The 17,657-nt window shown below is 34.0% G+C and overlaps 2 protein-coding genes across 5 annotated transcripts; both read right to left on the bottom strand.

Moving 5' to 3' along the window:
* Nucleotides 1-1,035: 1,035 nt before the first annotated feature.
* LOC132276502 (vesicle-associated protein 1-2) lies at nt 1,036-8,677 on the bottom strand. The gene is made up of 8 exons (XM_059777943.1): nt 8,407-8,677; nt 8,187-8,257; nt 7,971-8,052; nt 7,669-7,784; nt 7,390-7,551; nt 7,238-7,279; nt 3,194-3,271; nt 1,036-1,442 (listed from the first exon to the last, which is right to left on the bottom strand). The coding sequence occupies exons 1-8, from the start codon at nt 8,456-8,458 to the stop codon at nt 1,332-1,334; spliced, it is 714 nt and encodes a 237-aa protein (XP_059633926.1). The 5' UTR covers nt 8,459-8,677; the 3' UTR covers nt 1,036-1,331.
* A 2,038-nt stretch (nt 8,678-10,715) lies between these two features.
* Nucleotides 10,716-16,447, bottom strand: LOC132276501 (uncharacterized). Of its 4 annotated transcripts, none has more exons than XM_059777941.1 (2): nt 16,374-16,447; nt 10,716-12,102 (listed from the first exon to the last, which is right to left on the bottom strand). In XM_059777941.1, exon 2 carries the CDS (start codon nt 12,040-12,042, stop codon nt 11,038-11,040), a length of 1,005 nt encoding a protein of 334 aa, XP_059633924.1. In that variant the 5' UTR covers nt 12,043-12,102; nt 16,374-16,447; the 3' UTR covers nt 10,716-11,037. The 4 variants fall into 4 exon arrangements, with proteins under 4 accessions (XP_059633924.1, XP_059633922.1, XP_059633921.1 ...); XM_059777939.1 differs by lacking the exon at nt 16,374-16,447 and adding an exon at nt 16,064-16,367; XM_059777938.1 differs by lacking the exon at nt 16,374-16,447 and adding an exon at nt 16,068-16,367.
* Nucleotides 16,448-17,657: the final 1,210 nt, after the last annotated feature.

Below are 17,657 nucleotides of genomic sequence, written 5' to 3'. Positions count from 1 at the left end.
TAAAAATGCATTATCCAACAAGCATAAAGATTTATGTTACAGAAGAAAAGAAAAAAAAAAAAAAAAAAGACGATTTTATTTCAATTTATAAAAGCTGGATTGAGTATAAATTTAATTTTATTAATGTGGATTTTTTATTTTATATAGTATTTTTTGTCGGCTCAAACCTTAGAAAGAAACTAATTGGACACCATTCAAATTAGTTCAGTTTAGACAGTCTATTGAAATAATTCAATTTCACAGAAAAAGAATAATTTTCAATCTTTGAGATTGGTGATCTAATAACATTTTAATTGATTTGATTTTTTATTTTTTTTCTTAAATTAAAAATCGAGGATGTTACGACCGACTCCACAATGATGGCACCAATTAAATCAAAAGTTATAATGGAGCGTTGGAAAGTCGAACCCTGGACATGTTAGAACCAGGGTCCTTTCCTCAATATTTGCTATATGATATGATTTGATACGAGGGCTTAGGATGTTGTTGAATGTGACTCAGTACTTCCTATATGATTTCATGATAGTGACAAAAGTCATTCAATAGGTTAGCCCCCAGCTAGAAGCTTAGTTCATTTATGGTAAAGGTTTCTTGTACATGACATCAAGAAAATATAGGCTAAGTGTCTTTTAGTGATGATTTGAGAATATAGACTTCACTAAAAATGCTTTATCGAAACAAGCATAAAGAAAATTTCATTTAATTGCCAAAATAAATATATATATATCCCCAAGTAAGACTTTAATCGAACCGTCCTTAGACTAATATATAACTTTCGTAGCCAACCTTTCAATATGTATTTTAAAATTTTAAGAATCCTTCAAGTTCATCCATTTAAACGCAACCCATGTAATTAACATGTGAACAAATTTTGAGCATTTCAATTTCAACCCTCAATCTGATCATAACTAAAAAAACTGACTCAAAACGGCAATTAAATTTGTCAACAGAAGAATCAAAAAAAGAAACTCAGATTCCCAATTTGAAAAACGACTTCTAAACAGAGGATTTTAGAAACCCCATGAAAATAAAAAATAAGAGAGAAAAATTAATGAAGGATTTCTTTAAGTTACCAAGGCATGTTAATAAACCCAATTAGTCACACAACGAAAGCCCATTGGAGTCTCTGCCCAGTGTCCAGGCAATTACATAACCCATCATCAAACCCGATTGAACATTTTTTTTCTAAAGTCAATTACAAAGCTAACACAAATACAAAAGCTCTCCCCTACCAGTCACACACTTGTCTTCTCCAAATGTTCTAAAATCTTTTAAACAGCTTGAGGAGCAACAGATGAAGAAGAAACAACACAAGGCACACTCCCCTTCCATCATGTCTTCTTCATAAGATACCCCAAAAGAAGGCCCAGCAAGCCAACAAGAACGACGTATATAAAGGATATACCACCGCGGTTTCTCATGCCTTGATGCCTCAAAAGCTCCTGCAAGTAGCAAACACCGAGAGTAAGTTCTTAATTTAAGAGGGCTTCTATAGTTCCATCACTCAAACCACAAGTCATATTTTGGATGTAAGCAAATGAAATTCACCATTTTTTTTTTATTCTTTTTTTTTGGAAGGTAACAATAAAAGAAAAGTACCAACAGGCCAGTGGTCTAGCGATACCAGGCCCCTACTTTTCAAAGAGACGTTAGTGGTTCGAGCCTCAGTGGAGGCATGTGTGTGTGTGTGTGTGTGTGTGTGTGTGTGAGTACCAACTAGGAGAAAAAAAAAAAAAAAAAAATGGTCTGTATTCTGTGATAATGTTCAGAGTCAAATGGAGTACCAACAAAAACTATGCTGTAAATCTTGTATTGCACCTCTTCGAGCACAATCATATTAATACAATTATATTTATTTATCAGAATACAGAATAACCACACAACAATTTGTTGACGGTTTTTCCTATTCTGTTCCACAATGGACAATATTATTGCTTCTACAGCTTAGGCAAACCAATGCCTGAACGTTTAGGCCAACAAACTCTTAAAAAAGATGATCTGTTATAATATCCAAGCCAATAAAATGGAAGAATAAAAAAAGCTTCGTAGACATCATGACATTATTTTAATGATTTTATCTACAGATTTTGCAATACTGTTCCACAAAGAGAATTAATCTTCTCCAGCTACACCAAATCAATGTTTTGGCCACAAAATAAATACTAGTAATATTTAACATTTGAGGAATCTGAAGCCCTCTTTTCCAGGAAAAGGTTAAACAAAAAAACTCTTCTTCTCCATGGCATCTCTGTTCTTTTCTTTCTCAAATCCACTACCCTTGGTACACACGGTTTTTCGGACATGGCTTTCTATAGCATAATCTATTCCAGAAGGATGTGTTTGGTACAATTGGGTGGAATCTAGAGGCACAAAACCATAAATGCAGTTCATGCTCTTTTTTGGGGGTTTAATTATCTGAGTGATATTTTATAACATACACACACACATATATACATTAGAAAGAAGAATCTGGGAGTGGGTGATAATATGACATATAAAAATGTACTTATAAAAGAGTTTGGGTTGTTATAACTGTTGCTGGTATGAATTGTATACATATAAATTTTTTTTATTTTTTTTATTTTTTATAAGTAATATATTGTATTGTATATTGTATACATAAAATATATTATGATCCGGGTGACATAAAATAAGTGAGAAATTAGGCTTCATGGCGTAGAATTGGTTTGCTCACAGGATGTGCGGCAGTGGCAGGAAGAAACAGATGTAAAACCTTAACAGAGTGTATTATGCATACGAAGTAGAAAATATGTTACCTTTTTTATCTAAAATTCAATAGCTTCTGTGTCTAATATTTGATTTATTGGGAGGTCCGGGAGATATGAAATATAATGTCAAACCTTTTTCGATTTCAGAATAGGGTCACATAAATTTACAGTAAACTAAATGCATTACTACACATACGATGCACCTTTTTTAAAATAAAACAAAATAATTTGGTGAACTTCAAACTGGTGAAACAATGAAACCAAGTAACACATAGTATCATTTAATGGCTCTACCAAAGCCCTTGGCAAATACACTGATGAGATGGCTTTCCTTTTATTCTAGAACTTTTTAGCATTTTTGTAGATTTTTCTAGGTAAATGAAAATTAGTGGTTAATTCATAACTATTTTTCCAGTACAAAGAGGTTTAAAAGTAAGAAAAATTGTTTCAAAATTATCCCTTACCAATTCTTGCTGAAGCTTGTTATTCTGCTGAATAGCAGAATTTCTCTCCTCAGTCAACTTAGAAATAATAGCTCTTCCCTGAAAGCATAGGAAGTTTCTTAACCACACGATATCAATGTTTGTAATCAAAATCACAGCAATAATATATTAATTTACTGAATAATATAACAACAATTCATTCACAAAGCTAGGAAATTGAACATTATTCATTTTTAAGACAAATTCTACAAAGAAAAGCGTAAATGAACAGGTTATACGTGGAGTGTGCCTCCCAATGACTACCAAATAAAGCTACGAAAATTATAATGGAGTCAAAAGCTCCAAAGCAACGTGAAAAAGAAAAAAATAAAATAAAATCATGAAGTACAAGAAGACCAGTAATGATTTCAAGAAACAGATTCTTTCTCTTAGCCTCACTCAGCATTTTAAAAATAGATATAACATCCTTAACTCACCATCTAAAAACAGAGTGCACCAACACTCAAATACAATTCAAGTGAAACTAACATGCTGATAATATAAAAGTGGAAAACTTATGTTCAAATGAATGAGTTTGCATCAATAGTTGAAAGTTCATGCACTGAAAAGGGAAAAAGGTTCATGAAGAAATGATAAAATTAAGAGGAAAAAATAGTGTAAGCATTCTTGGATTGTATACTTACAAGTAAATCCAAATAAAAAATAAAAAAAATGTTCGTGAATCAGTACATGGCCCAAATAAGATCTTCCTAAATATGATGCTATTTTGCTATATAAAACAATGCTGCATGAGGAAAACAACAGCCAAAGAATACACTATGAGCAACACAGAGTTATTTAATATAAGAAAATACACCTAAAAACTCAGTTCCAAAACAGTGAAACCCTTAAAACTCACAAGCAATGCTTATGGCAAAATAACATTGAATCCGCCCTTACCTAAGAGCTAACTGTTATAAACCTTAACATTCCATTATTCCACAATCAACAATTTGCTCTGAGCTTTCTAAGAGTCATTATATATTTAAAATTATAAAATATACACCTGCTGGATCACTATGATGTTCCAAAGCAAAGATTTCTGTTAAATCCATGAAATTCATATTACTAACCAATAAGGATGCAATGAGGAAAACAGTAACACAGATAAACTTGACAACGCAACTCCCCTATCATACAATTTAGACATGAATCTATAGTAACAATGTAAAACCCAACACTTAATGCAGCATGATATATTGTAGACACGAATTTACGATAACAATGCAAAATACAACATGTGATAAATTACTGTTCTCAATGCTTTACCATATGGCACATTGGCAGCATATAAACAATGATCCTATTATCAAATAGGTCAACTCAACTAACAAAAACTTATTCCATAGGGTTGCCTGTGACCCTATTATGGTATTCAGCCCTATCTAGAACAAAGAAAAGAGCTTTGAGATTTTTTTGTAGAAAAAAGATGCCACATTTATCCCACCAAGAAAGGTTCACACTACAATGGATGATAAGTGTGATATAAATAAGACAACAGAATATGATTATGATTCCAAAATTTGATTAATTACTTTAATTTCTATCTTCCAGTACCAGCTGTTAACTTCCTTTGCCATTTTTATTAAAAAAGCAGCAGCGCCCCCACCGCCGTGGGGGGGGGGGGGGGGGGGGGGGGGGGGGTTGTTGGAGGGAAGAAGATACAATTGTCAATCAAAACACAGAAGAGGATACTTATCCAACTACACATTGCTCGGTTATTTTTGTGCAATGTACATTGAATTAGAATCTTATTTACACAGTTTAGCAACAACTATACAAGCAAAAAGCTCTGAGCGAAAAATTAATACAAAGTACAGCATAAGTAATGCTGGCAGAAGTATAAAAATGAACTTATTAGTATTCGAAACTCAGAGCTTCCAGCATAAAACCATTGTGTGGAGATGCAAAAAAATGAGAATCAGCAGAAGGCATTTGAATAAAAAGCAAACAGTACTAGTGCCTTGGGAACTAAATGACTAGATCAGCTGAGCAGCTCTTTGAGAACATAAAGCAATCTAAAACAAACTTTCATTCATTTTTATGACATAGATATTGCATCTCAGACAAGAAGAAAAAAAATACATCATTAAAACCAAGCTCAATGTGTAGAGCAGCATATAAAAAATGAAACTTCCAGGTACAAGGAGCAATTCCTAGACCTGAAATATCAGCCCGGCAGGAAACTATATTTACATTTTATATTCACACATTTTTATTTCTAAATGACAATGCAATTTCTATAATCCTGTATAACCCCCTCCCTTAAGGAAAAGTAGAGATCTAAAATAAAAGAAGAAAAAATCAATATCAAAAGACAAAAAAGTTGAAGAAAATGTCTACCATGTATTCATTTGTGTGCACTAAAACAAGAGGGGGAACCCTAAGATTTGCCTATTTCCAAATCACAGGATATGGAAAAAGCACTAAATCATAAAAGATTCCATAGTGTAACTACATAAATGCATAGAATTTAAATATACAAGACAAGTGAAATTGATGAAGGAACAGGGCAGCAAAACTATTATGATCAGTCCCTTTTTTCACAACTGCAGGGGAAAAGGGAAAAAAGTGAAAGATATGACTGCATTAGTTCGTAAAATACATTTTTCAAAAATGGCTAATTTGCATATGAATAATGATCTATAAAAACAGCTTTTTATTCAATTAAAACCTATATCTTACTTTGTCCATCTGTAAAAGGATGAAACCCTAGACCCAACTATATCACCACCACCAACTGCTTTTGTTCACCTCTGACAGTTTATTTTCTCTGTGTATAGTGATGACAAAAGGTCACACAGACGGATGCTCTGATGTCTTCTTTTCCACTTTAAAACCCTTTGTTACTCATCAACAACTAGTTCATCTACTTTGGAAACAACAGGAATGTCCCAAGGGTAAATCTTCACTTCAAACAATCAAATTTAGACTTGGATCCAGAAAGCCTTAAATCTTAACTCAGTTAAACACCTTCCTTGGGCAATCAGGCAAGTCCATGTATACCCAAGGTAGAGTGAAATAAAGGGAACGACATTAACAAAAAGGAACTTGCGCAACCATGATTCTACCCCTAACAGGAAATCTCTTGTTTTCCCTGTTCTTTTTCATTTTTCTTTTTTGGTGGGTCTCAATTAAAAGAAACTAAGTGGTGAAGTGACAAAATCCAAAAGGGCTTCAGAGCAAAGTGGTTCTACTGAAAGGCTTGGGAAAAGATAAGAACATGAGCGATGTCAAAATGCTATAACAAATTGAGAGGGGGAGAGAGAGAGAGAGAGAGAAACCAAGTCATTGTGTGATTCTATATACAATAACTTGGATACAAGAGGAAGTTCCAAAGGTGCACAGAGACTTGCATAGAAGAGTTAAGAACAAAGCTCCGGAAATATTAGATGTATAAGGGAATGCACAGAGAATAAAATTAATCTGAACGACAACTATAGTGTTAAGAGAAGTCAATTATTTATAGATATTGTCAGACACAGAAAATGAAATACGCTTCTGGTAACTGGCCTCGGAGAGATTATGGTAATGCATGCCAACATAGAATATGGTTATTGAGCTGAAGAACCAAGTATTAGCAAAGATGAGGAAAAGGACTAAATGTTATCCTAATAAATATTCTACTAAAAATTTGTAATATGAAAGGGAGAATTAAACTAATTACGTATTAGGCCAAAGGAAATGGTTGTAAGATATACAAACATCTAGCAAATGTTAAGATATTCAAGATACCAATGAATCTTTACAATTAAATGGTTGAACAAATGAAAACTGTTATAAAGAGAAACAGAAGTGAGTCTACCAATCAGATGTTGAAAGAAGCAACACCTTAAGGCTGACAAAATCTTTTACTCAGGATGGAACACATCAATTGACTAGTATAGTCATATTAACAAATATTCAAGACATTCAAACACAGGTTAAATGTGGTTAAGTACAATTTTCTTAACAAATAATACATGAAAAGCCACAAAATATGTCTCCAGACTCGAGGACTAAAACCAGGAAAGGTTAAATTTATACCTCTGATGACTGCTCTTGAGGCTCGACGAATGCCCTTGAAGCCTGCAAATAATGAACAAGCATGTCATAATTAACATGGATTAGAAGGTTTTTAAAACATAAAAATAACTTCTTTAGAATTAAAACACTAAAAAGACATCACAGATACTGACAACAGTAAATTCAGCCATGTTTACAGTCCCATTTTCCGATACTGAAGCCCTTGGCGAACCTTCCTCTGATCCCTCTCGCACAGGTGATGGTGGTTGTGGAGGTGAAACATACGCCACTCTCAATTTGCACTCCTCAACCTGATTCCCTGACTCCTTGTTGAACTATATTTCAAGAAAAAAGCAAAAAATAAAATAAGAAGTAAACTCACTTATAAAACCAACAAATTGTGCTTCAGATTCTCAACCTCATATTTGAAATATGGTCACGTATATAATTACCATCTCTGGAGTTATATCCTTTGTGGTGGCTCCAGGAGGTGCAACTGCACTTTGAAGTAGGAACTTGTCCTTGCATTGCAAGTCAGGAGGAGCCTCCTTTTGTGCTTGCATGGTAACTAAACAATATAATTTCAAAATTAATCAACAGATTGAGAGATAGATACAAGAATTCAAGTGCAATTGACTGACAAAGAGGAGATAATTGAACACAAAATTCACAATCATTCATAATTAAACAGAGAAAAAAAAAAGAAAAAGAAAAAAAGAAGAGGAAGTGAAAACATTGAAAATTAAAAACAGACCTATAACATCACAAGTAGAGTGTGGCAACACAATTCCAGTGTTAGGCCGAACACAGTACTTCTTCGGATTCGTGGTCTTCACCTGAAAAACCAGAAATTCAAATCAAAATCTTACATTGCTACTTTCCTAGGGCACGATTAATCCCAAAACAAACAAAGCAAAACTGGAAAATCAAATAAAAAATAAATAATAAATAAAAAATAAAAAAAGAATACCTTGAAAGCGACATACTTGTCGGTCTTATTAGTTAATTGCAGAGAACACGAGATCTGCTTCTTCAGTTCAACTTTCGACAACAAAAACACAAATCAGTGAAAAACACTCAGACCAGAGAAGGCAAAAAAACACAGATCTGAACGCAATAGCAAATCCTCCAATAAAAAGGCCCCAAATTTTCTATACTAGAAAGCAAAATTATTCAAAGATAAAAGTTACATGGAAACTGAAGCTCCTGAGGTTCGATGCTGAGAAGCTCTCCGGTACTCATCGCGAAGCGATCGCTGAGAGATCGCCGGAAATTGAAGCAAACAGTGGGCTTCCGGCGTGGGGAGGTGGTTTTCCGATTCCGTCGGACGTGTAAATAAAATTTGGGGGCAAAAGATTTAGAGAGAGAGAGAGATCTGGAAGGTGTCCGATTTTCGAATTTCGGCAATGTCTGGTTTAGAGAGAGAGAGAGAGTGTGTGTGCGTATGTGTGTGCTCAAAGAAAAAAGAGGCGATGTGGGACAGTGTCGTTGTCGTTTGTCCCTGTCCTCCCGAAATGCGTTTATATACGGTAGTTGCTTTAAAGTTTGTTAGGTTCTGTCAAAGGTAATTGTAATTTGTTCTTTAAGTCACGTCATGTGTTTGTTAGCATGAATTGATAAATTTTACTTCACACTACAATTTGTATATTAAAGAATAAGTTACACTTACTAGAATAAAATTGTAAGTGATGAATAATTCAATTTGAACATTTTAGCTTTAAATAAGTATAAAAAGTTTTTGGATTGGTAATTAGTACTAAATATTTTAATGATTCCAGGTATTCAAACACCACTTTCAAGTCTAAACCTCTATAGGTGGATGCATCATTGCCCTCATCATTTTGAGTTCAATGCACTAATAATCTCATACAAATTGAATTGAGAAATTACAAAATCTTTTTTTCAATTTTCGATTGAAAAAATGAATATGTAATGGATATACATAAAATGATAGAAGGCAATAACACGCTTGTTTCAAATTTCATGATTTTTTGTGATGAGGTGGGCTCCTTGAAAGTTTATGGTTTATAATTAGGTCATTAAGCATAACTAAGTTGGCTATGTTTTGGACGGAAATTATTCAAATAATTATATGAAATGTAATGAAATTTAATCAAATAATCCAGTTTATGGAATTTTTTAAAATAATTCCATGAAATGTAATGAAATTTAATCAAATAATCCAGTTTTATGAAAAATTGGGCTATTCATTATTCAAATAATTCTATGAAATTAATAAAATTTAATTAAATAATCAAAAAATTGCACTGTCCATTATTCAAATAATTCTAATAAAATTTAATCGAATAATTCAGTTTTTATGAAAAAAATACACTGTCCAATGGTTATAAATTGAAAAATAAAACACTTGCTAATTAAAATGTAGCATATCATGTCTAATGGAATAGATGAATTATTATTTTCGTAATTAAATTATATGATACTTATCCGAAAAATGAGGCATAGCACAGAAGATAAAAAAGAGGACCCTACCGGTCGGCTAAGGCACATTCTTCACTTTTTAAGAATCAAGAGGGAACGTAAGCATGGGGGGAATGTTTTATTTATCCAACAAGTTTTGGTTCGTAAATAGATATGATGGCGTTCACGAAGTTTTGCAAAGGAAAAAGATACCAAACCAAGAAATGGAAAGCAACGCCACACCAATTCTAATATATATTAGTGGTTGAATTTAAACAAAATATGAAATATCAGCAAACTTAAATAGCAATTAATAACCATCACAATAAAGATGAGTGGGACTTAGCCAGAAAGTATTATTTCAAGTAGCTCAAATGCCTGTAGCCAGACAAACACTTTGCCACCATCTTCCCAAAACATTATGAGAATTCCAGACTCAGATCAGCACCACCGCAACAGGGTTTAACCAAATGTTTGAAGAAAGATGAGGGACAAGGACACTTCTTTCAACATCTTTGCTCAGTTGCCGGGCTACAAATATATCCACCAACTCCTTGGTGTGGCCGCCGGCGGGTGGGGGAGACGAAGCCATCTTTGTAGACGGTGATATCCAACATTGTTGCATATGGTTTTATGGTTTTGGCATCCCGAGTATTACAGTGTGAATCAATGTCGTCCCTCGGACCCGGACGATAGGGAACAACAACTCTCGCACTGAGCTTTCCATCAATGCTTTTCCATTTTTGCACATCTTCATTTTCTCATCTCAGGGGTTTTCTCAAATTCTTCTCTTTGGAAATTATGAGCATGAATGCCAAGCAATACAGTAACAAATAAGAAGAGTAAAGCAAAGTAGATCATTGAATGATTCAAACGGAACGAGAAAATATTGGGTCTAGACTTGCATACCATTAATTATAGGTTGTTTGAACTTAATGTTTTTCCATTTTTTTGGTCCAAAATACTAAAATTTATTTTAGTACAACCATATACCGTGCGAGACAAATCAACAAGGTCTGGACATACTCTCTCCCATCACTTACAGACAACTCTACCATGAAATGCGCTCATGAAAACATACCTAAAAAGCTATTTATAATTAAAAAGCAAACTGCAGTATGTATATTTATCGTCTTCTTCTTCTTCTTCTTCTTCTTCCCGATGAAAAAAGGGAGGGGTCTTTTTTTATGCATGATCACACCTACAAATATATTATTGTATACAAAGAGACATAATCACACCTATAAATATATTATTGTATACAAACAGCCACAATCTAAAAATTAATTATACCTTAACCAGTGAAAAAGTGGGCGAATGATCCGTGCTTTTTGAATGTGATAGATCTCAGTGGCTCGTATTAAAGAACCACCTTTTGAAATCTTCACTATTAACAAATATTAATTACCATCAACTAAAGCAGAAGCTTGTTGTCGACGAGCACGGGTACTGAAGCCAGCATACCAAGCTACCCTCATGAGCTGCACACCAAGGATCAGCACCCACCAACACACTAGCCCGCGAATCGTGTGCATCATCCAAGCTGGTGCACTGAGCTCAGCACCTAGCTTCAGCCCCCTCATCAACTGCAAAACACGGTAAGCTTCATATATAACCGGGGTCACCAACCACACTGGTGATTGCCAATGCCATGTAAGCATCTCCGTGAGCATTTGTACTGATAGAAGCAAAAGGTAGGGACCCAACAGAATAGCATATGAAATAGAAGGCAGCTGAGGTTGGAGGAAGCCCTTGTGGGAAACAAACAGCATTACGAAGGGGAAGATAAAACCCATTGTGGTTGCAACCATGTTCCAGAACCGATAACTAAAAGGAGCCTTGCTGCTGCAAGCTTCGGCAGGGTTTCTCGGACGCGCACAAGAATCAGCCATGAGGAGAAAGAGAAATGTACCAAGATTAAAAATGCAGTCAAGTCCTGTCAAGGAAAGAAGGCTGGCTATGTTAGGGCCGATGAAAATGGAAGTTATGGGCAACCACAAGGTGGGTGCCATGCCAGTGGCAAGGAGAACAGAAGGGCCCAGAAGCCACATGGGCCACTTAAGGTAATGAAGCTGCATGGATGTCTGATTGCTTGCTTCTGTAAGTTCTTCAACATTGGTTACTGGAGCTTTGGCTGCCTTATCAGAATTCAGGGTTTCAAAGATATTTGTAGTTCCCTTCAGGAAGTCACCTCCTCCAGCATCATCGGTGGGAGCATATGTGACAGGTGAGGGTTCCCATGGAGACAAATTTGAACAGCAAACAGGGACACGCCTAATCCTTATATGAGGAAAGGTGCATCCATTGGGTGCATTTGGGAATTTCCACAATTTCAGGCTCCTGGAATGGACTAGGGGAAAAGTAATAGTTGACATAGTAGATAAGGGTTGGGCTAGAGATGCCATTCCTTGGTGCACGAGCTAAAACCGTAGCAGCTTTGAGGCACAGCTGTGCATGCAATTTATCTGAGAAAAAACAAAGAAAGTTCTAGTTACAAATTGTAACAGATAAAAATATGATGAACTACTGCTCCCTTTGTTAGAACACAAATCATTATATTTTTGTGATACAGCAGTAATCTTTGGTTCATAAATCACAATTCATTCACAAAATTAGAATAGAAATTTTACAAGCTGGTGATACAAAGGTTTCAGGCCATTCTCATGCTAGAGAAAGCATACCTCTAACTCCTCAAAAAGTACGATAGGAATTATCTTTCTAAAATACATTCACAACAGTTCAAGGGAATCAAAAGTAAAAAATCAGAGTCGAAAATGGTAGCGCAGAATTTTAAAGTTGTATGCAAAAGGGACATAGAAATGGATGACAAAATAAAACAAATATTCTTTAATTGAGGTTCCATTCTTTTCTATTTTCTTTTTAATTTTATTTCTGTACCTTTATTAGCATAGCTAAACTATACGTTAGTGCAGACCCAACTGCACCCATAAACCCTAGCCTGCCTAACAACAAAGCAGATTAATGATATAGAAATGGATGACAAAACCTAACAAGTATACTTTAATTGAGGGTCCAGTCTTTTATGTTTTCTATTTAAAAAAATTTGTTTCTACACCTCTATTAGCATATCTAAACTATAGGTTAGTGCACACCCGACCACACCCATAAACCCTAGCCTGCCTAAAAATGAACCAGCTTAAAGCTCACTGATTTCAATCTACGTGGTCGATATATATTATGCAATTAGGTCCAGGTCTAAGTGTCTAACTACCAAGTACCAAATCCTATTCACGAACAACTGAGCTCCCTACTTCAGAGATCATTCTGTGCAATGAACTATGACTTAGGTAGGCCAGAATAAGCATATGGACATTAACAATAAATTTTACCAAAAATACATCAATCCAGAACAAACAGATCAAGCTCCACTGCCACATCCCTGATAGCAACATATGACATCGAAAGGCATTGAGTCAAGGTATTTAAATCAAATTCAAAAATAGTGAAGAATATTGACATCCAGATCCAATAATATCAAACACACAAGATACATATCGGTTAATGATGCTTTTAGACTTGAGAAACCCAACAATAAGTGGCAATTTGAACAATAAGCCAGAAATTTTTGGACCTCTTGCATCTAAATGGAGGCTAATAGTATGTGTTATATTATCATACAAACACAAGATTAGTCAAATAGTTATGGGTAACTTATGTTTATCAAATATTAGATGTTATATACTATCATTTATGCACTTTCTTGATCTATGATCCCACCCCGTGCATAGCTTTCATTCCCTTTACACATTTAACCCACTGAAGTTATCTAGAAACAAAAGAAATTTAACAATCACTATGGAACCCAATATTGCCAAATCATAAAGCAGATGTATGGCTAGAAACGTCATGTTGGAACTTTGGAACATTATTTCCCAAGGAAAAATCAAGTAAAAGGCAACTTCATGTCAATTTGTCCTCGAATAATGAATATCTTGAAATCAACGTGTAAGGATATTGATGCTTAGCTGCCTGCAGAATTATTCTTAAACCTACGTACACTGAACCTCAAGAGCAATTATGAGTAACAACTTTTACAATAATATGATAGCATTATAAATGACTAAATGCATTTGGTGGATTTTTTTCTGTACTTGGCCCAACTCAACAAAGCCTCATCCAAACTGTTTAACATTGAATATGTAAATCCAGAACTCTAGTTAACCAAATGCTATCACATTCTTTCCTTACTACTTCAATTAATGTTAATTTTGCTCTTCTCCTAGCCCACTCATCGCCTTCAATGTCAACCACATTCCTGCTGGTGCAATTATTAGTCTTCACTACACAAGACCAAACCATCTAAGCCAATTTTCTCTTATTTTATCTCAAATGGGTGCTACTTCGACTGTTTCATCAATGTATTCATTTTTAATTTTATCATTTATTGTTAATCACACATCCCTCTCAAGACCACATTTCAATGACACTAATTTATGAACAAATTATTTTTTAACCACACAACAATTTGGTCTATGAACTGTTCTATAGAATCTACCTTCCAATTTTTAGAGGTATATATCGGTCACAAAGTATGCCAAGAGCACTTCTCCACTTAAACCATCCTACTTAAATTTTATGGAAAATATCATCTCTCGTCACTTTGTGAATAATCAAAACTAAAAAATAGAACTACTAGTTTTTTGGTATCTCTTGGTTGTCATTCTTCACCATATTCCCACTTGTGTTCCTAACTTTGCCAAAATTACATTCCATACATTCAATTTTAATCCAACTTATCTTCCCTCCTTGATACTAAACTCTAATTTGGATCTTCTTCAATTTCATCAACTAGAACAATATCACCTAACAACTAACATAATGTAACATCATTTCATACATGTCTTCAGTTCATCCTTGATTAAGCAAAAAGATAGGTTTAATGCAGATGCATGAAAATTCAATTATACCCCCCCTCTCATCTCTTGGTATTTCAAAGTTGAATCTAATTACCTTAACTGGAACTATAACAAAAACAAAGATTTAAGAACCGCAAATAATGAGAATAAATAGCAAAGGGTGTCAATTATCAAAAAAGAGAAATAAAAAAGAACAAATGATTTTGTTCTTAAGTTATTTTTTAACAAATAAAAGAGAATCATTAAAAGGAGTCAAAGTGAATACAACCAGTGCAAACTGGATGTACAGGACTATACAAAAGTATGCTCATATCTGCCACAAAAATATTATAAGGAATTAGTATAAAGTAAGGATCTTTCATTTGTCCAGAAGAAGAAATGAGCTTAATATGTGATACTTTCATCCTCTAGATAGGCATTCTCAGCCTTTCAAAGGAACGCCTAATCCTCTCCTTCCGAAGGCACCACCAGCAAATAGCGGGGCTGCCACACTCTCTAACTCTCCTCACTCTAAACCATCTCCAAGTGGAAAAGGCCACAAAAAACAATTGAGGCATAACCCATTGAACTCCAAACAGGTAAAAGAGAAGCACACATAAATTTCTAAACACTAGACAATGCAAAATCAGATGACTCACTGAGTCAACATATATTTACTAGTAATACCAGTTCACAATAAGTTCTCTCTTATTTATCAAATTGTTTAAGGTAAGAATCTTTCCAAACTCGATTTTCCTAGAAAAGGCTATCTTGGCGGAAACTTTAGCAGCCTAATGACTTTCACTGGAAAATCAGGAAGGCCTCCCCTTCTCAAGTCTCAACACCCAATGGAATGAACTTCTCCATTCCCAACACCACCGTCTTAAGAAGTCCTATGCCCTCAAATGAATAATAATCTAGAGTAAAACGAAGAAAAAAAGCATGTATTGCCTCCATCCCCCAATCTTAACGAGTATCGAGTCCTTTTAAAGCAAATATCCCAAACAGCCTTGCAAAGCAATGATGTAATAAAACAGTACAAGAAATAATAGTTATCATGGTCATAGAAATACTAGAAAACCAGAGATTCATCAAAGCTTTGTAATAAACATGCAGAAGTTAATTGCTTTTGTTACAAACATACTGACTTTATTGCTTACTAACCGAATTAAAATACTGACTTAATTGCCTACTGTGTAAACAAAATACTAGCTTTTTATTTTTTTTACTTGGCAGGAAACTCACCCACCCATTTGTCTCTATGAGAACTTCGACTGTCACATTTCACTAATGGAGGTAGAGGAGATACCTTCATATATAATCACAAGCATGCCTACATACAATTTATCATGTACTTATAGGCATCCATGCCTTTACATTGGTAGTATTGATGCTAATGACTAGCTAGGTCATAAAGCTAACCGAGGTTAATCGAAATCACTCTATAATAATGGAAAGGATCATGCTTTTTCACCAATAGAACGAATTAATTACATACTACAGAAACAAACTCAAGAATTCAACATCTTGATGCATATATGTAGGCACGTATATCTATACATATACATACATACATGTGGGTGTTGATGGATTACTCAAATAATTGTCCGCGACAAAGAATGATCAACGACGACGACCGTGGCTGCAGATATGGCCAAACCTTGGAATTCAAAACGCTCGCTAAAAGGCCCGTTTGGTTGCTGGTAAAGTGGTAAATCGCAGGAAATTGAAGGAAAACTGGAAACTGGGAACTAGCGCTGACCCAAGTTTCATTTCACTCGGATTTCCCAGGAATCAAACATGGCATGAAATGATAATGAATAATATTTATGCAGTTAAGAAGGCAATAGGACTGAAATTAGGGCATGAACAAGACTCACCTCATAAGCAAGTAAAACGTATGCCCATTCCTTCGAGGTTGATTTACAATTTTTTTATTTTTTTATTTTTTTTTTTGGGGGCCTTTATAGGAGGATGGTGATAATTGATTAATCAAATATATTTTTAAAGATCTTATCTCCTGGTAATGGTTTGATATTAATTTTTAGGGAGCTAATATTGCCCCCAAAATTATACTTAGTCGCTCTACTTTCTTTTTCTTTTTTTTTTTTCATAATTAAATGATAAAATTAATCCATATTCTACTCTTTCTGTAATACTCTTAATTTTTAAAAATTTATTTAAGTATTTTAATTGTATTATGTGGCTAGTTGATTATTTGTTTTTATGGTTAATTATGTGATTGTTTGATTATTTGCTTTTAGTTGTTTTATTTATTTTTATTTTGTTTATTTTAAATTTATTGATGTGCCTAATTGAGTATTTGCATTTTTTTTTTGATTTTATGTGTGATATGTTTATTTAATTAAATGACTTTTAAATGTTTAATTGTTTAGTTAAATGGTTTGTTTATTTAATTTTTATTTTATTTTGAAAGGTTATAGATTAGGCTTGTAGTTCTTGGACCAACTAAATGGGTGTTGGACTATTTAAAAAAATTCAAAATTTATTAGATTGTAGCCCATAGGCTTTTGAAATAAATAAAAGTTGTCACCACGATTTGTAAGTTCTTTGATGATTATGGATCATGTGGAAGTTGTGGCTTATTGATTAGCACTTTCGAACCATTTTATATCGTGTCTGTAATGTCTTTCGTGTATCCATGTTACGAAAATTTATACAAGATGAGGATCGTTATTAGCAAATAGATGTTGGCGATATTGAGTCGCAGCTCGATGCGACATACGTCGAGCCACCATATTGTATTCTTGACCATAGGGACCAAGTTCTTTGCAACAAAATTATTCCTCTTGTGTGTGTTTAGTGAAGTAATGAGTCTGAGTCCACTTAGGAACAGAAAGACTTAATCCTTTCAAAGTTTTCAGAATTATTTAATTAAGTTATAGGGTGAATTCTGACCATTGTTAGGGTGAAATAATATAATACTCCTAATTTATGAAAAATTATTTAATTGATTTAGTTATATTTTTATTTAATAAATTGTTTGTGTAATGTGTTTATTTAATAAATTGTTTTTAAATGTTTAATTGTGTATTTAAATGTTTATTTTATTTTATTAATGGATTTGGGTGCTTTTAAATGAAAATGTTTGTTTGGTACAAAACAATTTTCAAATGAAATTTATAGTACGTAATATGTTACGA

The sequence above is a fragment of the Cornus florida genome, unplaced genomic scaffold, assembly GCF_030987335.1.
Source record: "Cornus florida cultivar Cherokee Brave unplaced genomic scaffold, ASM3098733v1 CherokeeBrave_3.0.0_Hap2_Chr10, whole genome shotgun sequence".
Taxonomy (NCBI): Eukaryota; Viridiplantae; Streptophyta; class Magnoliopsida; order Cornales; family Cornaceae; genus Cornus; species Cornus florida.
The sequence above is the reverse complement of the archived record's forward strand: the minus strand, read 5'-3'. Positions and strand labels throughout refer to the sequence as shown.

Coding starts and splice junctions, on each gene's coding strand:
- LOC132276502 (XM_059777943.1), bottom strand. CDS start 8,458: ATGAGTACCGGAGAGCTTCTCAGCATCGAACCTCAGGAGCTTCAGTTT. Junction 8,053..8,186: donor ACAAGTATGTCGCTTTCAAG/GTATTCTTTTTT, acceptor CTGGTTTTTCAG/GTGAAGACCACGAATCCGAA. Junction 1,443..3,193: donor ACAAGCTTCAGCAAGAATTG/GTAAGGGATAAT, acceptor TGCTACTTGCAG/GAGCTTTTGAGGCATCAAGG.
- LOC132276501 (XM_059777941.1), bottom strand. CDS start 12,042: ATGGCATCTCTAGCCCAACCCTTATCTACTATGTCAACTATTACTTTT.